The sequence below is a fragment of the Poeciliopsis prolifica genome, unplaced genomic scaffold (genome assembly GCF_027474105.1).
Source record: "Poeciliopsis prolifica strain line A6 unplaced genomic scaffold, Auburn_PproV2 SCAFFOLD058, whole genome shotgun sequence".
NCBI classification, from domain to species: Eukaryota; Metazoa; Chordata; class Actinopteri; order Cyprinodontiformes; family Poeciliidae; genus Poeciliopsis; species Poeciliopsis prolifica.
In genome coordinates, this window is record NW_026562433.1 from 2,132,231 (window position 1) to 2,155,923 (window position 23,693).

General features: G+C 41.6%; 1 protein-coding gene across 5 annotated transcripts in view; it reads left to right on the forward strand.

Moving 5' to 3' along the window:
* The first annotated feature begins 276 nt into the window (after positions 1-276).
* The window catches only part of pcdh7b (protocadherin 7b), a 129,786-nt gene continuing 106,369 nt past the window's right edge, over positions 277-23,693 (forward strand). For all 5 annotated transcript variants that reach the window (XM_055060357.1, XM_055060358.1, XM_055060359.1 and 2 more), the window contains exon 1: positions 277-4,323. In XM_055060357.1, coding sequence (XP_054916332.1) covers positions 1,246-4,323 — 3,078 coding nt within the window. In that variant the 5' untranslated portion in view covers positions 277-1,245. The remainder of the gene's footprint in view (positions 4,324-23,693) is intronic.

The following is a 23,693-nucleotide window of genomic DNA, read 5'->3' on the forward strand; positions in this document are numbered from 1 at the left end:
CAGTGATTCCAAATGGCGAAAAAAAAAAAAAAAAAAAAGAAAACCGAATATAATTAATACATATTTTCTTTTTGGGTCAAATCTTGTCTGACCCCGACGTTTAAGACCAACTTCGACCCTGTTTACGTGCGTTGCCAGCAAAGAGAGAGAGAGAGAGAAAGAGAGAGAGGTATAGAGGGAGAGGCAGAAGAGGGGGTGGGGGGAAGTGAGAGAGAGAGAGAAAGGGACTGCAATATCATTTGTGAATCCCTCTCACAGTGCTGCAGATAGGGGCTGCCAACACATGCGGCGCGTCTGCAGGTGAGGGAGAGAGAAAGGGTGAGTGGGAGAGTCCACGCTGAACACGCAGAACGTCTGAGAGGAGTTCAACCAAAAAGCTGCGTCTGACATACACTTTTTCCACTTTGCCTGCTTTATTGGGGTTTTTTTTTTCTTTTGAACTCAGCCCTGATTTTTTTTTTATGTCTATTTTTTATCTTATTTCTGCGGACTGGAGTTGGTTCGTTAAAGACGAGAAGGAGGAGGAAAAGGAGGAGTGAGAGAGTGCTAGTATTCTGCTTGTTGCGAGTGACTTGGAGGGGGAGAAAGGAAGTAAGGAAGCAGAATAACCAAGCCAGACAGGTGATCTGCTGCATATCGCCTTCAAAACATAAAGGAGAGGTGACGAGCTCCGCGCTCAACCCTGCGTAGTGGGATGAGTTTGCAACCTGCCCGGGCATCTCCTTCAGACGCGCCTCTTTTATATGTGGACTTAATATCAGGACAGACGGAGGAAGAGTTCAGCTCCCCCCTCTCCTCCCAGCCCTTCTCGTCATCTAAAAGAAAAGAGAGAGAAGATTCTACAAACTGTGAGTAAAAAAAAAAAAAAAAAAAAAAAAAAGAGCGTGAGCGAACCGGACTGCATTCACTTTCCGCTGATGCTCGGCACTATTGCACTTCGGCACAGTCCGGAGCGCACGGAGTCTCCCCAGCAAAGACAGTCTCTATATTTTTTTTTAAAAAAAATTTTCCCCCCAGAATAAATAAATTAAGGTTGAAGGAAAGCCTCCTTGCGTGCACTTGCTGCTTTCCACTGCAGCAGAAACGAGAGGATGAAGTCTCACGCATCCTAAAGAAAAAAAAAAAGACTGCGCTCCTGATGAGAACGAGATTGGCTTTTTTATACGCAGACTCTCAATTAACATCAATTTTGGGACTTTTTTCCGTTTAAAACATTTTCCGAGGACATCTCTGCAGGACTGAACAATGGGGACTACTGCAGCAGTGGACTGTTTGTACTATTGCATGCTCATATTGCAGCTTGTGCATCAGCCCGCCGCGAGTAAGCAAGTGCTCCGGTACCGCTTGGCGGAGGAGGGACCTGCCGATGTCAGAGTTGGCAACGTAGCAGGCGACCTGGGCATTGTGGCCGGGTCCGGCGAGGTGACATTCACCCTGGAGTCCGGCTCGGATTTTTTCAAAATAGACAACATAACAGGTGAGCTCACCACCAACGAGAGGCGGATAGACCGTGAGAAATTGCAGCAGTGCCAAATGATATTTGACGAGAACGAGTGCTTCATAGATTTCGAGGTGTCCGTGATTGGACCAGCTCAGAGCTGGGTCGACCTCTTTGAGGGGAAAGTCATCATATTAGATATAAATGACAACACTCCATCTTTCCCCTCGCCTGTCCTGACACTGTCTGTGGAGGAAAACAGACCCATTGGAACCCTTTATCTGCTGCCCACAGCCACAGACAGAGATTTTGGCAGGAATGGAATAGAGAGATATGAGCTAATTCAGGACAATGGGGAAAACTCAAGGCGTTTGGGATCTTCTGGGGATTCCTACTCTGGAAAAAGACGATTTGAGGAGGGTGCGAGCAGGAGCAGTGTGTTTGAACTGCAAGTTGCTGACACCATTGATGGAGAGAAGCAACCCCAACTCATCATTAAAGGGGCCCTTGACAGAGAACAGAGAGACTCTTATGAGCTCACCTTGCGGGTTAGGGACGGAGGAGATCCCCCACGTTCCTCTCAGGCCATTCTGAGAGTAATGATCACTGATGTAAATGACAACAACCCGCGGTTTGAGAAGAACGTGTATGAAGCTGACCTGCCAGAAAACAGCTCCCCTGGAGCACCAATACTCCAACTTAAAGCAGCTGATGCAGATGTTGGGGTTAATGGTCAAATTGAATATGTGTTTGGGGCAGCCACAGAGTCTGTGAGAAGGCTCCTGAGGTTGGATGAGAGCACTGGCTGGCTAAGTGTGTTGCACCGCATTGACCGTGAAGAAGTTAGCCAACTGAGGTTCACAGTAATGGCTCGTGACCGAGGCCAGCCGTCCAAAATGGATAAGGCAACAGTGGTGCTGAATATCAAGGACGAGAACGACAATGTCCCGGCAATTGAAATCCGAAAAATTGGGCGCATTTTTCTAAAAGACGGAGTGGCAAATGTAGCTGAGGATGTGATGGTTGACGCACCCATTGCTTTAGTTCAGGTGTCAGACAGAGACCAAGGAGAGAACGGCATAGTAACCTGCACCGTCGTAGGAGATGTACCCTTTCAACTTAAACCAGCCAGTGAGATGGAAGGTGAACAGAATAAAAAAAAGTATTTTCTCCACACATCTGCACCACTGGACTATGAGGCCACACAGGAATACAATGTGGTAATAGTGGCTGTGGACTCTGGAAGCCCTAGTCTGGCAAGTAATAACTCTCTTATCGTCAAAGTGGGTGACACTAACGACAATCCTCCTATCTTCAGCCAGAATGTAGTTGAGGTATCCTTCCCTGAAAGCAATGCCCCTGGCGAGAGGGTAACAACAGTAAAAGCTGTTGATGCTGACAGTGGGAAAAATGCTGAAATAGCATATTCCCTCGATTCATCTGTAAATGGGATTTTCTCTATTGATGCAGACAGTGGAGACATCCGAGTAAACACCATCTTGGATAGAGAGCAAACAGAGCGCTATGAATTTAAAGTGATAGCTAAAGATAAGGGCATAAACACTCTGCAGGGTTCTGCTACTGTGGTTGTTCTCGTGGGGGATAAAAATGACAATGATCCAAAGTTCATGCAGGATGTGTTCACCTTCTATGTTAAAGAGAATCTTGACCCTAACAGCCCTGTTGGTATGGTCACAGTAATTGATGCTGACAAAGGCCAAAATGCAGAGATGGGTCTTTTCATTGAGGAGGAGGAGGAAATCTTTTCTATTGAGAATGAAACTGGGACTATTTTTTCCACCCTCTCCTTCGACCGGGAGCAAAAAACTACATACACATTCCGTGTCAAAGCTGTGGATGGTGGTGATCCACCCAGATCCGCCACCGCCACAGTCTCACTCTTCGTCATGGATGAAAACGACAATGCACCAACAGTCACCTTCCCAATAAACAGCTCCTACACCCTTCTCCCTCCCTCCAGTAACATCAGGACAGTTGTCAGAACTGTCATAGCCACCGACACGGACACTGGCATCAATGCAGACCTGAACTACAGCATCATTGGGGGCAACCCATTCAAGTTATTTGAGATTGATGGGGGCACAGGGGTGATCTCATTGATGGCAAAGTTGGAACCAAAACACTATGGTCTCCACAGACTTGTGGTCCAAGTGAATGACAGTGGTCAGCCTTCACAAAGCACCACCACCCTGGTTCACGTGTATGTTAATGAGACACTTTCCAATTCCACAATTGTGGAGGCACAGGTGGCTAAGAGCCTGAGTACCTCCCTGAACACCAATATCGCTGGTGACCCCAACTATGATCTCAGCAAACAACGATTAAGCATTGTAATTGGAGTAGTTTCGGGCATCATGACCGTCATTCTCATCATTCTTGTTGTTGTCATGGCCCGTTATTGCCACCCTAAGAACAAGAATGGCTATGAGGCAGGAAAGAAAGATCATGAGGACTTTTTTACACCTCAGCAGCATGACAAATCCAAGAAGCCCAAGAAAGACAAGAAGAAACAAAAGTCCAAACAGCCTCTTTATAGTAGTATTGTCACAGTAGAGGCCTCCAAACCTAATGGGCAGCGGTATGATGGCGTCAATGAGAAGCTTTCAGACAGCCCCGGCATGGGACGCTACCGTTCAGTCAACGGTGGGCCGGGAAGTCCAGACCTGGCTCGGCACTACAAGTCCAGTTCACCGCTCCCAACTGTCCAGCTTCACCCACAGTCACCAACAGCTGGAAAAAAGCACCAGGCAGTTCAGGACCTGCCCCCTGCCAACACCTTTGTTGGCACCGGAGATAACATTTCCCTGGGATCTGACCACTGCTCTGACTACAGCACTCAAACCATCAACAAGTACAACAAACAGGTAAGAAGACACATCTCAATGTTTCTTTGTTTCCCTCCACCACTCCTAAATGTCTTCTGCTTCTTCCTCTTAGTGTTCTCTCTGCCATAATGGTTCCTGACAGTGCTAGTCTCAGTAGTCTTGTTGCCTTTATGTAGCTAATGTGTGTCAAGTTAGTGGTATTGATCTGTTTTGGTTTGGAGTGCCATTCACATGTAATATTGAAAGGAAAGAGATCTAAGGAGGATTAGATAAGATCGGGTTAGGGATACTGTTTCACTTTGGCCCAACATTTCCAACTTTTTTTGCTTTCATCACAGCATGTGTCCAAGCCGCCTTTCCTGACAGGGGCGTCACAACTATTAACCTTGAGAATTATGTGTCTGAGTGTTGTGGACAGCTCACATAAGGACTTGGTTTGCAGTTATTCTATCCCAAAGAGAACCGTGGTCGGGGTACAGCAACACCCCCTCCCTTACTTAACCATGTCGAGCCCTGACTTGTCCTCAGTATGTGACAAGGCTTCGTTTTCCTTCTTGTGAATACAGGAGAAAAGAGAAAGGTGGTAGATATTGTCTGCATGTATCTGTAAAGCACTTTTGCATCAAGTTGAGTCAGGTTTACTCTGTGTAGGAACAGCTAGCCAGGAGATCACATTGAAATTCCTCTTTGCTGTGAGGTCTGCATCAATTCACTGACCGAGCAGAGGGAACAGATTTTATATCAGCGTTGTGCACCTCAGTGTCTTGCAGTCCTTTATCTTCTTTTTGCATGTATACCTCCTGTTTCTTTTCCTGTCTTAGGTTTATCTTACCACCTTTCTTCAGGGTATTATTTTCATCCCAATCATCATAATTTCTGGATTTTTTGGCCTTACCAAAAAAAAAAGGTGATCCCATTTTCAACACAGTCTTTCCACATTCTTTGGGCAATTTTTCACCGTTAGGTGCAAAAACGAAGGAGAAATAAAGTTAAAACCAGATGAAACAAGTTGACTTTCATTTCTTGGGAGAAAAGAACAATATCCTTGTACATTATGCTCTAATGAATTATTGATTTTTTTTCTTTTTTCTTGGTTTCAATGCTAGTCTTAGAATTCAGGAGTGTTACGTGCCCTTTTTGTCATTCTCTCTTTTCCTTTTTCCTTTTCTCAGCTTTGTTCAATTTTTTATATATAATGTAGACTTTCCTCCTCTAACTCTATTCTAGTTGTGCATAGAGCATCTTTGTGTCCCTCCTATTTTTTTTCACTTTTGTGTTGTTTTCTCCACATCACACCCCTTACAATGGTACTCTCTTGCACAGCTTTTTTTAACTGCATGTAGTTTCTTTTTTAATCTTCACAATCATCTCTCTATAACTCTTCTCCCCTCCCTTCTTCCTTACACTATTCCTCCTCTTGAATCATTTCAGTCCCGTTTTATGGCTCTCCTTTCTCTCCCCCCATCCTGCTTCTGTCTGTTACAGCCTCTAATATGGGGTATTCAGTGAACTGCTTCCCAGAGTGTGAGGAGTGCTGTTGCTTTCGGATGTCTCCTGCATAATTAAAAGGGCACTCTATTTGCTGCTTCGGCAGCATGTATTGTGTGTCACTATGCCCATGCATATATTTATACATTTATTCTCGACTTTAAAGCTGCGGGGAGCCTTTATGGACTCTGGATTTGTTGGAATACAATGTCTGAAGTCAGTTTGCAACACCCAAATACATAAAGCTCGTAGTGATCTTCAAGGAAGCATCATTCATCTCGACAATGTGAAACTACTGGTCTTACATTTAATGTGAGACAGGAAGCGATATATTTAAACTGAATACTGACTCTTGTATGTTTTTCTGTGGTGAACGGGGCACAGTTTAGGGGCGGCAAATGGGAGCTAATTGAAGAGAAGGTGTTTGTTCATGTGCTCCAATTACAGCATTTAACAGCCACCTCTTTTATTAGATCAAGACTTGAAGTGGTCATCCTGCTCCAAAGTTTTTTTTCTGTTGTCTTGCAACAGTCACTTAAACTAAAGACATAATAAAGTGTGCCAGGATAGGTATATCTTAAAATAACAGTTCTGAAAGGATTTATAACACTTTGTTAAATAGATTTTAACTCACTTCACAGTGAAGTGTACTTCTTTTTGAGTCTGAGCTGTTATAGACCGTAGCGCCAGGTGATATTAAATTGTTAGTTGCGTTCTCTGGTATAGGTTAGCAGACATGCCATGTGTCTTAGCCAGCTGGGTATAAGTGAGAAGCAACAAGTGGGGTAAGGTCAGAGATAAAAACAAAGAGATGCCGATTACACTGGATTTTGAATTCTAAGGACTTAAAAGTTCAAACTGTCTAGAACATATGATAGAAAGCTTTTTTTGGGGGGGACTTAGCCTAAGCCTCATTCTGAATTGATATAAAAAACTTTGACGTTTAAACATTTGAATGTGATCCATGTTTGAAGCTTTTAGATAAATTGAAGAAGCGGTGATGGAGAATATTCTTCAACGTGTGCGTAGGACGAGATAGAGACAGGCGCAAGAAAGACAGCCCTGTTAGCGGCGTAGAGAATGGCCCCCACTGTTTCACCAGGGACTCAACGTTTGGGTGGAAAAGATAGAAAGGACAGCGAGGGAAGGAAGACAGAGAATAGGCCTGAAACACCAACTGTAATCTCGGAGGTATCGGGTTCCATCTTTTTTTTCCCTCTCTCGCCCACCTAATCTCACAATAACTACAGAGGCAACCTGCACGGGCAGGTAACTAAGCAACTGAGAAAGTTTATCAGCGAACTGAACCTTTTCTTTTAAGCCCATCAGACATTTAAACAGTCATTAAGCCAAGCTAAATGTGAGGAGGATGCTGGAGCATCACCCAGCTGCTGGTGAGGGTTCCACTAGGCCCAGTGTCAAGTTTAACCTTTTTTTTCTTAAACTGTACTGATTGCACACTAATCAGTACAGTTCCTACTATTATTCATATTTAAATATATATTTTTTTGTGGCTTGTCTGCCCAACATCTCTCTCAGTCCATATCCTTACATGCCTGCATTTCAACTTGCTGAGTCCAAAGGCTGATGAGTGGTGTTTTCTCTTAACAGAGCACTTAACTTTATTACTTTTGGCAGTAGTTTCTGTTCTGACTAGTGCCAGGAAATAATGCAGTCCAACCGTAATGCATGGAGAAATGAAATCACTTAGCCATTGAATTAGCAAATCCCATCAGTTTTTGTTTTATCATTGCACCTCAAAGCATCATTTGTGCCCAGGTGGATCACTTTTAATCAGCAGTGAGCCACAGAAACTTGTACTCTGAGGCCCCATCCACAGACTTAAACCTGCTTTTTGTGCCTCCGGGTTGAGGCAGAAAACAACAAGATTTTGCTCACACTTCACCGCAACACCCATTCCTGCCTTCATGTCCTTTGGCCAGCTGTTACTCCATTGCCACTTTCTCTGGCTAAAAATCAACTCATTTGCAAAAAGGGCGTACCTTCACCCCCCGCCCCCTCCTCCCCTGACCACACTTGTACAGCACAAATAATATTACCATGCAAATAGAGGTCATTGAGGTGGGATTTGTAGCCAAACCATAGGATGTGATTGCCCTGGAGGTTCCAGGCGGAGCAGGAAACCAATATGGAAATGTTGTGCTTTGCCTACGACCTAATTTGTTTCAACCTGAGAAATGTAGCTGCCTAAACACCTCAGAAAAAAAAAAGCCACTAATAGAATCAGATAAGCACTGGCCATTGAGCTAAACCACAAAATAAAACCCTGTAGTGAAAATACCACTGTCTCATTCTAATTTAGAACAGATAAGCAAAAATAATATTACATAATGTATATTACCACATTTTGCGTTCCCTCTCTGAAGCAAATCGCTGCCACATGGAAGAAGTTTGGTTTATCATCATAAGAGAAGACTAGAACATTTGGGTACTCTAAGGTTAATATTTAATATTATTGACATGTTTTCCTACAATTATGCAATCCTAAACAGAAGTGTAAAATCTGATATAAGTTGAGCTGTCCACTTTGGTAGTGTACCAACTGCTTGGCAGTCAATAAAAGTGATAGTAGTGTCTATTAGGTCTATCTTTATAAAGTAATGCAATTCTAGATTAAATTATCAGGGTCATTAGTCTGCTTTGCAGAAAGTTTTGTGTGACTGTAAATTTCTTCAATCATTTGAATTAGTTTTTTTTTTCTTTTAAGTGAAAGTAAAAATGAGTCAGAGATAATATTTGTCCTTACAGCTGGTGAACCCTCCTATACTTCTAAATCTTCAGTGTACCTTGACACTTAAGCGTGACCAAAGAGCTTAATGAAGACATTACCTCTGGTTTCAAAAGCTTTCCAGGGTTTGGTCCCTGAAACAATTAACCTCCTTTAACAACACAATGATCATAACAAGAAACACTCTTTTCTCTTTCTGTCAGCATTATTGAAATTCAGGACACTGCTCTAAAGGTGAAAAAAGACCACTCTGGAAATCTTGCGTTTAGTGAAAGAGGAAGAAAAAAAGAAAAAGCAGTTTGCGGTGAGCTGGTTTGTTTATTGCCACATTATTATTAGCGCTTGTCCTTGCTGCTGCTGACTGTGGCTAACGTTATCAAAATTGTTTTGGATCTATTAGGGACCTAATTCAATCTGTGGCCGCTCGGGCTTTTTTGTTGTTTATGTTCCGAATGGGAAAATGGAAGGAGTAAGAGAGCACAGTAATACTCATGAAATTGCAGCGGGCAGCGTTTTCCTCGTATAATTTTGTTTGGTGATTTGAATGCATTTGCTCCGAGGCAATTACTAATCTGCGGATTAGACATACCTGATACACAGGCAGAAATGGTGGAGACTGAGAAGTGGGGGAGAAAAACTCTGGAAGATTGCTATAGTGGGTTGCTATAATGTCTAGAATATTACTCTGCATATTTTAATACAGAGATTTATTTGTTTTACCTATAAGGGAAAGCGTGTAAATTTTTGCTTCGTTCTGCTTCTCTCCCCCTCCTTCCTTAACTCTCTCCTCACCGCATATGCAGACCAGTGAGATAGGCTGTCTTCACATGCAAATAAGTACTCATGATTGAAGAACCTGAAGAAGCCTCAGCACTTGTCATGGAAAGGTGGCGAACGTCAGAATGAAAAAAAGGAGCAGCGAGGAAAGGGGGTGCAATAAAAGCATGAAAGACAAGAAATTTAAGCCGCGTGCCACCTTAAATCGCTCTCCATGCTGCTGATTGTAAGTGGCAGTGTCGAGGATGCCACCTTCTTCTTGCCGCTTCTTTCAATTTGATGTCATCCAAAGTGGAATTTCATTTCATACTCGGCAGAGATCACATTAGATAGGGCTCGCCAAGGATAAAGCCGATTCATATTTGCAGATTTGCCTTTCCTGAGGCCCCATCAATCACCGATATTGCGGGACTTGTTTGTCGCGGCGGTTGTTCAGAGGAGTTTGTACAGCAAATTGACTTTTACAAGGCTCCCAAGGTTTATGATGCGCCATGCTAGCCTTGTTGTTTTCTCCGTCGCTGTCCTCTCGTATCGACTCTAGGAGCCAGAATCAACTAAATGAGAACATGACTTAGCTCGGTTGCTGCGCGACCCCAGGGACTAGTTCTGCGTCGAGGAGTGGGATCACAACACGGATCAAACGTAAGGCTTGTTGTTTTGGGGGACTAATGGGCAAAATAATGGTGCTGCGTTTGCTGTGACACTGCAGCTCATCAAAACCGCACAAGTCTCTAGGAAAATTGGACCAAATGGCGTTTGATTTACTCATTTACTTTTATTGTTTGGTCCTGTATTTCAGTAAAGTTGACATGTCTATCAAGACGGAAAGGTTGTTTTGTTTTAGCAATGGAGCTCCTTTAACCCTTGTTTTCAAAAAATGTATTAATGCACAAATGGCACCTGTCAGTACTTTGACCAGATGTACTGACACCTCATCTGGTCCAAGTATATTAACATTTTATTGCGGTGGAATGTTATCAAAATGGAATGAAAGATTTGCTGCAGTGTTCTTGCTAATTACTTGCATCCACTTTCCAATTAACACAGATGAACACATCTGTCTGACATGAATGCTAAGTTTTCTTTTCTTTACCATTTTTCAAGAACAGTCTGGTAAGTTGTGTTGTATTTTTGTGAAAGTGACTTTTCTTCTATATTTTTGTCACATAATCTGCCAAAGACTAGGTTTTTATTACAGCAGCAGCATATTCACAAAAGAAAAATAGCAAAAATTTTAACCTTAATGTGCGTGTAAAGACATTCTCATATCATGAACAAGAAATTAAAGAAAAGTTTTTGTTGATTCTCATGAGTCTGGAAAAAATAGCAACTTAAAGTTGCTCCTTGTCTAAACTTAAATGTATGGTGTTATATGATCAAGACAATAATGAAAACATTTGAAACAGCTGAAGTTGCAAGAAAAAGGTCTAATGTATATCTCAATATGCTTTAGGTACCTTCTTAAATACCTGGAGGAAATGTTTTTAGTGCATCGGTGTGATATTATTCTGCTGCAATACAAGATGAATTACTATTTTAAGGCTTTCTACATCTTTACCAGGGGTGATGATAAATGTAGAGGGGAGCGTTGTAAGTCTGGGCCGAGATTCGGCATGATAGACAGTCGTTCTCCCTCACTCGCAAGTGAAAGAGCCCGTAGTGATAAATAGGATATATCACTTTCTGTCAGCATGGCTTACGCAGGTGTCACGGTGTCAAGGGACCTGTCAGCAGGGCCTGTGGCCCCCTGCTAAGCAGCAGCGATTTAAACTGTCCCCTGCCCTTTCACCAAAACCTATATTGCCACATTGGCCTTCGTGAATAAGAAGAACAGAAACCCATTAAAAACCAGATGCACAGATCCATAATTTCTTCGTAAGCACTAACTATAATCTTGCATATCTCTTGTTTTAGTGTTCTGGGAAAAAAAAAAAAAAAAAAAATCTTTTGTGGGGAGGAGGAAGGAGCATTTCTCCAACTTTGCAAACCAGTTGGTAGAAATTGTACAAATTGCAATATGAAAGGATTCAGAAGGTTGGAGAAATGGCAAATGATTTGGGCCAGAAAACACACAAACAACTGTATTGGTGAGGAGCGACAACGTAACTGTAACTGCAAAAGACATAAACATAAGAAAAGGTTTTGGCTTAGGATCATGAAACTGTGTCACAGGTTGGCTGTATTTGTATGGAACTCATGTGTTCTAAGTTCAAAATATATTCATGCGTTAACAAATTTAAGGCGTCTTTGAGCAGTAGCTTTTATTTGGAAGTAATGAAACTTGTATTGGGTGGTTACGAGTGTGAAGGCATACCAAAGTTTCAAGAGGATCCGGTTTTTAGAACCACAAATGTTATGTCTTAGTATTCCTATGGTCTATGGTTCTTCCAATGAGATGCAAGAAAACATGGCATAATGATTGAAGTTGTCTGTAGCTGTAAAACGTGTGGCTTAATGGAGTGTTGCCCCCATCTTTTGCTGAGGATGGTCAGTATTTCTGGTTGGAAAAAAGCACAGGAACTAATGTAGCCTCAGTGTCACTCTTAGTATTGTAGTTTTTTGCTGAAGCTACAGTTTGCCAGCTTAGTCTGTTGTGTGTGCTAAGCAGCAGATTGGAGGTCAGCTACATAAAAATACATCTTGCCTAAGTAAAAAAGCTAATATCACCATATTAGAGTGGTGTCTTGGCAGAAGCCACTTAACATGAACAAACTTTTGTAAAATCAAGGTTTCAAAAATTGCAAACATTTTCTGTCTTGGCCGCGTGTCCACCTAAAACAGAGTAAAACAACCTTGACCCTGCCCCACTTGTTGCTGCTCACTGATAAGCTCACTGAAAGAAGGCTTCTCTGCTTATACAGTACTCACAAATTTAACTGAAAATATTTCTGGTACAAAACTGTAATGCAGACAACTGCTTAAGTAGCCATCAACAAGCTCTAACAAAAATATTAAATTGGTGGATAAATGCAACACGCAGGGATTCAAAAACAAATTCTACATTTGAGTTGGGAACAATGGTTATGTGCTTGAGATGACGTGATCAGAATTGTCATAACTGACATGTTAGATTATTTACAAAACTAAAGTGATAGTTTTTCAGTTTTAAATGTGAGGTTAGATCATGCTATGCATTTTTTTTTTATGTGTACTAATACTCTGAGATTTTTTTAACATGAAAACTTTATCCTGGTCAATGTCTGGAATGAAAACAAATGTTTGAGATTAAAAGATGTTGGCATACATTCAGGAAAGGATAATAAGTTCAATAGAGGTATTTATTGTGTATTTAACAGGTGCAGCCCTCACTCTACCATCAGGTTTTCTAAGCCTCAGACAAATAAGCTCCTGTTCTCTCTTTCCCTTCACATTCTGCCCCTTTTCTGACTTTTTGCTCCTTTATACAGAGAATCCGCTAAAATATTAAGACCAACCAAATTCCCCTGACTAAATTAGATAAAGTATGAATAGCCCCTGATAAATAATGCATTCGAAGGTTTTCCTTTTTCACCCAAAGCATATGGCTTTTTATTAACGGGCTCCAATCATACATATTGGCTAAGCAGCAAAAGATAATGGGAACTACTTGACTTGGAAAAGTAGAGGGGAAAAGGACAGCTTGGCTGCTTCTATTAGCTCCCCCCACACACACAAAACGAGATTTAATGCGTAGGAAACAGGAGGCAGAGCGCTCGCTGACTATCCATCAAAGCCTGGGGGGACGTGTGTGAAAGTTTGCGCATGTTGTTCTCACCGGGTGTGCTCTCTGTGTTGATAGGTGGAGGTGATGAAATATGTGTGTGTGTGCGCACGTTTACAGTTGGAGGTTTGTGTGGTGTTGTCTAAAACGGTACGGGTTTCAAAAGAGAACAATCGGGGACGGGGGTGTTTTGGGTGGGCGGTTTACGATTCAGCCTCTCCATCATGCGGCACGCCGTGCCCACGAGAGCAGCGACATGCCTGAGAGTGTTTCAATATCCTGTGCGTGTGTGACCCCGTTTGTGTTTACCCAGGGATTGCCCTTCATTATTTTTGTCTGTTTGTCTGGTTATTACATATTCTCTCTCTGGCACACACGCGTGCTGAGGCAAAAGGAGTCGACGGGCCTCGGGGCGCCGCTTTGCTGTCACCTGCTCAAGGAACTCTAAACAAACTCCGGAAGGTCTTACGCTTGATCTCAAAGTTTGAAAGACTTTTAACGCCGGACGCTGATGTTTGCATTCCGCATTTAAAGTGTGGCTGCGAGCAAGAAAAAGAGCAGAGGTGTTCATTAGCAAGGCAGCAGGCAAAAGGGGCAGCAGAAGCCCCTGTATCGATGAGGCCTTACCTGGCAGAGAGCAGGCTATTAGCAGGGCCCGATAAATCTTGTCAGAGCCTGGAAGGATCTGCCTGCCCGCTGAAGAATGAAGGTCACAGGGCAGCTGGAGTTACGACAGACCTCGGAAGGTAGCTGCTATCAAATCATGTGAAATATGAAGTCCAGCTGGCTTTTTTTGGAAAACACTAATTTTTCACTTTGCCTCTTATCTTTTATCTCCCTCTACTATTGGCAGGATTGTGCAGAAAGTGTTCATTTATTCACCTAGGTTCACAGATTTTTCTGTCATTTTATTATATTAAGGTGTATTTCAATTTTACCTTACCCTTTCTTTCTGCACAAATTCATACAAAAGATGAGTGAATTGTGTTCCCTCCTAAATGTAATACATTCAACCACTAGAACATTGACAACATTCATTTTTATATACCTTGTCCTACAGGACTTACATTTTATCTCAGTTATTGGATCATTTTCACCCGCTGATCAAGAAATATGGGTTCTGAAAGCTCAGTCTCAGTTCCTTGTACGTCTGGGTTGAAGCCACCATTAAGGCACCAAAACTGATTTGAATCCCAGTGCCCATATCCTTATAGACCTGTTATGTTATTTAAAAAAAACATCTAAACAAAGAACTCAAATGAATTTATAAACATGAAAGAAAATTCTAATCACCAGCTCAAACATCCAAGAAAAGTTGAAGTTGGTAGCAGTGAGTAAAAGCCAGATCAGTGCATCTACAGCCAAAAATTTGGGGATTTAAAGCAAGAGCATATTTTATTGGAAATGCAATAAATAAACTGCAAATGCAGTGACGATTTAGGGTGTGAACAAAGAACTGGGAGTAATTAGGCATTTCTTATATTTAATAAATGCAATGTTTCATTTTGATGAGGGCTTTTTGGTCATAGACGCAGTGTGTAACTTCTTTCTTAAGGAGCCAAGATCCATCAGCTTGTTGTCTCAGTTTATTCTTAGACACCTTTGATTAAATCTATAGTCTTGCCTCATGTACTGATGCCCAGACAAACAGAGTTGTTTATAGTCTGCTACCAGTATGAGCTGCATTCTCCCATCGGCCAGAACACTCAAAACTCCAATATACAATGGCCGTGACTATAACTCTGACTTCAGTCAGACGGATTCAACTGCGAATTGAAGAGCTCCAAACATTTAATATGGTTTCGTGTATTGATCTGCGGCGCCTTGCCCTATAGCCTGTTTATTATCTAACTTAGGTTTCAGCTTTTACCCTTTTTTTTTCCTCCCTACTCAAGCCCAGGAGATGGAGTCGTTCTGGTTATTTCTCCTTCTCGCCTGAGAGCCGCCGTGTTCTTTGTAACAGCTACAAACAGTCAATCAAACCGGCCACTGGTGAAGAACCGGTTCCCCCGATTTGATTTGGGAATAGGCAGGCGAGCTCTGGTTGCTTGAATAATAACAGGTTCATAAATGTGGTATTTTTGCCTGGTTTCCTCCACACTCGAGCAAACCAGGCAACCTGACGAAGAGAGGGATGGACTTGAGTTTGTAATCAAGGCTTAAAAAAAAAAAGAGCAGGTATTTGACATAGTTCATTTACTTAGACTTGCTCTAATGCAAAACTTGGGACACAATAGCCACTTGTAAATTACAGAGTGGATTCAGCGGTGAGAAGTGCCTTTTGGGAAAGGTGGGGCGGAAGCTGGGCCGCTGAGACGAAGGGAGAAATGGGGGAATGTTGATACGTTCGCTGCCGCTTGGCTCCAGCTTGATGAGGTCTGGGATTGGGGGAGAGGCAGGGGTATCAATCAAATTGACACGTCTGGAGGCGGTAAAAATGATTAGAATAATGGTAAACAAAGCTGCTTAAACATGACCGGGGTTCTTCTTTCTTTCTTTTCTTTCTTTTTTTTTCACCTCCACTTTATTTCCAACGCAGGCTTTGCTTAACATGCCTCAATTAGTGTCAGATTCATCACCTTTAATCTGCCTCAAATGATACATTAATAACAGTCTTCAGCGGAGGGGCTGGCAACATAAGTGCACGGAGGAAGTGAAGAGTTTTTATGAACTGGTGACGTGACCATGACAGGCGGTAAAGTGCCTTACTGCGCGACATGGGGTGGTGGGGGCGGGCTGGTGGAGGAGAAGGGGATCCCAACCAGCTGGACGGTGAGCGCAGACAGTTGCTTTTCTGTTTAATCACCATCAGAATTCTGCGGGCTGCCGCGCAGAATGTTTGAGCAGCGCAGATTACTTTCCCCCCGTGAAGCCAATTGCAGGCGATCGTTTGATGTCTAAGCAAATGTGTTTAACATGCATAACCACTCTTGCCTCCTTTGCCTTCCTCTGCACGTTTGAAAGATTTACGTCTGAGGATGAGTGCGTGCGCGGATCTGTGTGTGTGTGCGCCTTTCTCTTTTGAATCGCTTTGAATGAGCTATTCTTCGCCGCGGCAGACTCTTCTCCCAACGAATCAGGGACTTGACAGGACAATCGAGGTACCTTGTAATTTATGTTTAAGATGCCATGGTTTTGCCATCCTAAGAGGAGTTCTGTTTTTATTCTCAGGAATCTGTGAGCTACATATTGTTACTATGACAATATACCACACACTGCAAATTCATTGGACCCTCTTGTGAGGAATTTTAAGGTAAATTCAGAATCAATTGCACTTGTATAATCTCACAGACATGTTTAACGGTGATATTAGTTAATTATTACTATTATTATTTACATTTCTATGCTCCTCAGTGTTGCCGGAACTGACACTGAAGATTCTAGTCATAATAATGAAAGTTTGCAAATCTCAGTACATCATCCCAAAAGTGAAGCAGAGAGGTGGCTGCGTAATGTGTAGCCAGCTCGTGTTTTGCTACACGAGCGACTGGTGCACTTTGCAAAACTGTATCAAGGGGAAAGAAGAACATGTGGAAATATTGAAGCAACATTGTATTAAATCATCCAGGAAGTTACTGGAATGGCAGAGTAAGGCTCCTTACCTCCCTGGAATGGCATGTTTTATTGTCTTTACTGTTTTGAACAGTAACTAATAGAAATAAGCCTCTTCTAGATCCAAGGGAAATTGGAAGTGATTTCTGATTAATGTTCTTAGACAATCTGATCAATGTCAAAAAGTAAATGTATTCATATTATAGACTGCATTTATTGCATGACAGTTGTTTTTCACTCATTGATTAAATGTGCTGAAGTTAAATCCTGGATCAATACCTTGTGCTATAAAATAGAAATTTGTTTAGGTTCTTTTTATATATCTTTTCCAGGAGTGCCAGTAACCTCCACCACACTATTTCCCTCCTATCGCAACTTTCCATGGCCATAAGCCCAGATTTTTCTTTTTTTTAAAAAGGGCTTTTCTCTGCTCTCTTATCTTGCTTGTTCCCAGTGATTTGAATACTTCAGTGCCAAACTCTGAGCTCAAGGGTGAAATCCTCCCCAGGAAAAAAAAAAAAAAAAGTCACCACCATTGCCTAGCATTGCATTGGCCCAGAGTCGGATGAGGCGCAATGAACGCCGTGTTCCGCTAAACTGTTTTGATAAAGCCATCTGGGCAAAGCAGGGAACATTTCAAAGATGAAGGTCCCCGAACACTAAATTGGCAGCAGTTTCCTTTAACGCTGCGGGCTCATCTCTTCGCTGTGTCACAGCTCCTCGGGGAGCCTTGGGGAGTCGCTGCCCCTCCTCACTTTGAGTTCCTGATTCATGAGATCAAATTAAAAAGTCAGAGCTAGATCAGTGGATGCACAATCCTGTGCTCTTTTTTTTTTTTTTCTCTTGAGGCCATGATTTCTGGAAATACCTCAAATGCAGTCAGTTCGCTGGGTAATCTTTTTCTTCACCTATTCCAGTTTGGGAAATGTGCATAACATTCTGAATCTCATCAGTACAAGAAATAGCACAACTTCTGAGCCGGGAGGTGAGAATGAGCATCCGCCTGGTAGAATTTAAAAGCTTCCTGTCACTCCTCAAATCCTTTTGAGAAAAGACTTGCATTCTTTAAAAAAATAAAAAAAATAAATATTTTTGCAAGGTCAAGACTGTCATTGATGTGCCGCATTGAAATCTGTGGTTTTCAATCATCCCAGAGTATCAAACAACCATGAATCTTAAAGACAGATGAGATGAGGCTTCTGTATTTTACTTCGTATCTGAAGGGAAAATGATCGCTGAATGGCAATGAATTCAGTCAGACAGATTAAAGGAAGCGCTGTCGGGGGGGGTCAACAGGGAAGGATTGCTGAGTACACGTAGTAAATGTTTGAGGAGTGAGAAGAATGCCAGAGTGGTGGTGGACTGGAAAATGTAAGGCAAATTCCTCACGTTTGGAGGTGCGGAGGAAACCCTGGACTTGTCTATTTGCAGGTTGATGCAAAGTTGCACAAATTTTTCATGTGTATTAACTAATAACATGTTAATTTTGTGAGGCGGGGGAGTCCTGCATGTTCACTCTCGCATATAAGGGCTATTCAGATTGTAATGCACACGGTATCTCGAAGTTTGATACAAGAGTCCATTTTAATGTAATCGAATCTGAAGACTGGCATTAAACGTAAAGAAATGACTTTTATCAGCAGGCTGCTGGTATATTTAATTTAAGTAGGTACATATTTCTACCTTTTAATGAGCATTTATTTGTTTTTTCACACTGCAATAGTGGGATTCAGAAGCCACCCAGTTGTGTAATTGCTCATTTTTTCTGTTTTTGAACGTCTTTATCTGTAACTCCACAAATATACTGGACAAATACTCAAGTCGTGATATTATAAACCAAAACTAAATATCATCTAACATTCATCTAACATTTAAACCAATCAAATCACATATTTAATATTTTAGAAATTAAAATGACTGTATTTTAGATGATGGGTAAGATATAATGTCTGAAAATTCAAACTTGTACTTTTCCAACACTTTAAATATTAGTTTGCATACTTTTCTTGTTAAAAGTTTTAGAAACCCTGTAAATATAAATTGTATGCTTTTGTTCTGGCTTAAACATTCTTGTATAATTTCAGAGTCTTAAAACACTCAATGCAGTCAAACATTTATTTTAAATACATTTTATTAATTGGATAAAGCAATTAAGTCACATTTTTTCAGTTATGAAAATGCTGTATATTCCAAGAACAATCATCAATGAAACTCATAGGCACATCTGATTGGCCTCCTTCTCACAAAAAGCCGCTGGCCGTCACTTTGAGCAACCTTCCGAACTCTAGTTGTATCATCTCAAAGTAAGAAAAGAAAATACATAGGACCACGTTAGTTTATGTTGCATTGCCAGGAATAGAAGTACAGTCTTCTTTAAATACAACATTCACCCCACCTTACTTTAAATATGGCTGGCTTTCGAGGCACCGGGGCTTCCGTCTGATTACTGGCCTCTGTGTCTTTGTAGACTTTGTGTCAGACCTCGTAATGAGCACTGTGGGCAGTGAGTGACGACGGATGAAGGACGGGGGAAGAGGCCTTGGTGTGCATGTCAGCGTCTGTATCTTCGCACTTCATTTTTTTATTTATTTTTTTTATCTGCCTTTTCTGCAGCACTCTCATATGTTCTTCCGTGTATGTCACCGAGGGTGAGAACCTGTCAGAAGCTGAGTTGTTTTTATCAGTGTGTAGAAGCTATAGAAAAAAAAAAAAAAAAGCTATGTTAAGACTGAGAGAGAGACAGTTGGTGAAGGGGAAGAAAAGTGCTTACCATGCAACCCATCTCAACTTTAAACTGTCACGGCAGAACTGGAAAAAGGAAGCGACTATATTCTCTGCACCTACATAACACTGAATCCTCCTCTGCTTTATTTTGTGGACAAGTCATATTCGCAGCGTCTTATTGGATTCTCACTGAGAGAGTCTGCAGATCTCGTCAAAACACAAACACTACAATTACATTGATGCTTATGGGGACATGGTGTGTGGTAAAAAATAACACATTTTCAATGTATCAGAGTTTACTTCAAGTGTACAACAAAATGTATAACCTTATGCTGGTTACCATTCTACTGATAAAAATATATCGACTTTAATCCATTAAGCTCATCTTAATGCATTTTGACTCATAAACATTTTATTTGTTGTCTACTCATGCATTGTTCATTTGATACATTGACTTATGTGAAAGCATAAACCTCCACTAAATATTCCTATTGTTGTCAGGTGCGTATTGCACTGTCTTAGATTTTTCCACGGTGTTATTTTGTAAATAAGGCAGCATTGCCGTTTCCTTCTCTCAGCCACCTAACCGGCAGTGTGCAGCAAAAGCTTGGGACAAGGGGGCTAGTCAAGTTTTTTTCTCCCAAATAGTGCAATAAATCAGTAGCTCCTCCATTGCTTTCTCTGTGATCCCAGCAATAAAACTTTAAAACTGTAGACGTGATAGGACACAGGCTTCGATTATTTTTTTTAAATTAAAAAAAGCAGCCATACCGTATAGCTTCTTACTTTACTTATTATTTATGTATAGCATTCACTTATTCATTCATACACAGGCTTAAGCCTAAACAAAGATGTAAACAGCCTGCTTTTTGTTAGCGAGGAAAAATTAAGCATTCTCTCTGCTGGTAGGACTGCAGTACTCTGTGTTCGGAAAAGCAAGAAAGACCTCTGGTAAGTCCGGTGTCTCTGGCCTCCCCTCAGGCGAATCTTATAGAGCTGAAAGGGTATGGCAAAACTTTATCTTTTGTTACCACGTTCACTGAGGAACTTTTTAAAACCTTGTTATTGTACTGTTAGCTAACTGGTTCCTTGGTTTAATGAGTTATTTGGGAGATGGTGCATGACGGGGGGCGGGGGGAAACGGACGACCCCGCCTCACCTGTTTACCTTCCATAGGCACAAAGACAACAACAGTTGCCACAGCAGCGGGAGGAGGCTCTTTGTGCGGCACAAGCTGATAGATCGGAAGGGAGTGACAGGCTTGAAAAATTGGCAAACAGTGTTTGCTGGAAGGTTTCCTCAGGGCTTTGGTACCTTTGAAATCATGTGCGAATGCAGAGGACTGTGAATGAAAAATAGCTGTGTGATCGTGCCATGTTGCTTCTGTCAAGAATGCGTGATTCTTTTTCTCCTCTCTTCCTCCCTCCCACAGTTTGCTGTCATCCTCATCTGCCCCTCAAAGCTTGCTTTTTTTCCTCTCCCTGCTTCTCATCATCTCCGTTTTAACACTCCATTCTCTCAGCAACATACCCTCCTCCACCTCTCTTCTGCGTTCCGCTCTCTCTGTCTCTCTCTCTGTCTCTCAGTCTCTCTCATTCTCACACTCCCCCTCCTCTGTTTCTCCAGCTTAGCGGACGTGGTTATTTAAGGCTTAAGATCCATAAAACCCGCCTTAGGTGTGTTTGCTTTTGTTACATTCCCAAAATGGTGCATTGACTGCCACATTGTTAGCTGTTGAGCCTCGTTCAGCCACTGCCCGTCAGAGGGGAGTTTCATGTGGTTTAGCAGCAACTTGAAACCGAGAAGGAGCCATGCGATCCAATCAGCAGGTTTTTAGTGGGAGATCTGCCGCTGACCTAACTTTGAAAAACGTAGTCAAGAAACTTGGTAATGACTGTCGCGCTACGTGGGTTACCCAAGCAATAACTTTTGTTTTTACTACCAAGACATCCACCTCCAGCAATTTAAGCAAAATATTGCATGACTTCATTAGGATTAAGACACGTTAACTAGTAAGGCTGGATTAATTTTGCTTTTGATAAACTTCAACGAAAATTAATTTTTTACATTTTTATCATCAGTCGCACCTTTCAAACTTTCACAGACCTTGAACGATTTCCTTGCTCATTTGAGCGCTGATCTGCCATGTTAAATTTTGGATGAAACCTTTTACATGTATGACACGTATGAAAACTTTGTCCTGATTCAATAAATTTATCTCACTACCTTTGACCTTGTAATGAAAATTGTGCCGCTAGCTCCTAGATGGATAACTTCAATATAAAATGAAACAATTATGAGCAAACATGTTATATTTATTTTATGACAGCAGTTGATTAATTGAGTAGTGGGGTCAGCATTCAGGTTGATGTTTGCCATACTTTTTCAAAAATGTAAGAAAAAGCCATGCTTTTGTATAGGGAGGGGAGACATTTCATTGCAAAAGTCTTTTATTTTCTCAATAAACGTTGCTCCAAAGGTTTATTGCCATTAAACACTAACTTATGTGTATGGTAAGTATTATAGCCTTCATTTTTTTTTAACTCTTGTGTGTTTAGCACCACCTTTCAAATATGAATACTAATGTGTTTGCATAAAATCAGTGTGGTCACAAAAATCTCGGTTGGACATTGACCTCTGTGGTGAGTGCTAGCAGATACTCACCAAGCACATTACATTTAAATTTTATGTAAATCTAATCATGTGAAATCCCTTTATTTATGCCTTTATATCTTCTAAATGAAGCCAATAAAATGTTTCATTTTAAACCGCTTTATCAAATCACCTATCAGGCGACCTTATTTTTAAATGTTAGCATTGACCAGAATAAAAACAAACAAATTGTGTGACTTCTATTTATCAAGATAATCATAATACAATTTCACATGCTTCTCTGATGTTTTTATATGCTTTGTTTTGCAGCATCATAAAAGCAGATTGTTTATTTTGAAGATGTCGACAGTAAAAATGCTACACATCGCAAAATCTAAATTACGTCTAAAGAAAGAAGCAACCACCAACAAGACCGCGCTCGTTGCCCACGATGCTGTGTGTGTTCGCTCTGGAAGCTGTTTGAACCAATTAGTTATCTCTTTCTCTCTGGAGTAGCTGTTTCGTTTCTTTTTTTGGGCCAGACTGCGACACAAACTAAAGACAGTCACAGCATGGTTCCTGCTTCTCAACATCTGTCCCAGATTGCTCTAGCCTTCCTAATTAAACCCTGTTTACCTCAACAGTCTTAAAGCAGACGACTGAGAAGTTATTAGGCACAAGCTCCTCAAAGCCCTGTTTAAATCTTGCATGCTTGATGAGCCCGCTCGTGTCGTGGCTGGTGAGCAGAAATTAAGGAATCCAACGGAAGCACACCAAGAGTCTCTACCCTTTCAACGTCCCCCATTGTCTGTGTCCACAACTTTTCCCCCTTGATGCTGAGTCTTCGCTAGGGAAGCATCATTCTTTCACATCTGTAATTACAGTGCTGAACTGTGCTTAAGCACTTTTTTTTGTATTCAGTACGTATAATGCGAAGAAGTACAGTACAAAAGGAAATTTAGAACCTACGGCAATTTCCAATCATACATTTTTAATGTTTATTGCGCTGCTTCTTAATTAAATCCATGCATCAGGATGTAGTGAAAAGTCTTGGATCAGAAGTGGGTTTTGGAGAAAAAAACGCCTGACCGATTTAACATTCATATTTTCTCCTCGCGATTGCCCATGAGGAAGATGAATGCGACTTCTTTTGTTTTTGTTACTCTAGTCAAACTAAGCAACTTGCTCTCCGGATTCCACATTAATTTAGCAAAAGGTGCGCAAAATCCCCAATCTGTTTCACTTGCGGCCAGATATTTGGGTTTGTGGAGCATTGGTCAGCTCTGAAAGACACATTTTTAATGATGTGAAATCTCCACCATTTCTCTCTCTTGCACACATGCACATGCTCGACGTGTGCCGTATTATCCCGGGCAGCAGCCTGATTCAATTAGGATGAGGTGAGGAGCAACGAGATGAGGGTCACACTTGCCATCGCAGACCAAATGGAGATGCATCCTGGGAGACGCAGCTCGTCTCTAAATTTGGCTGCTCCCGGGTCATTGTCTCATCACGGCCCAGAATGGCTTCTGGGCTCACTGCGACACTAGCTGTCTATATATCTAAAATAAACACTTTGGGTTTGAAAAACTCCTGCTCCCTTGCTGATGTTGTTTTCGCTCTGTTGTCGTCTGCATCGCTGTGCTCTGAACTCCGGGATCCCCTGATGATACAGTGTTTGCATCAGTGAAACTATTGCATTTTTTTTTTTTTTTTTTTTGCGCTGAATTCTTGCCTGCCCGTGATTTTTATTTTTTCTTTCCTGGAGGGTCTGTTTTTCAAAAGAAGTAGGAAGAACGAAATATAAACACGAGCAAATAAGCAATT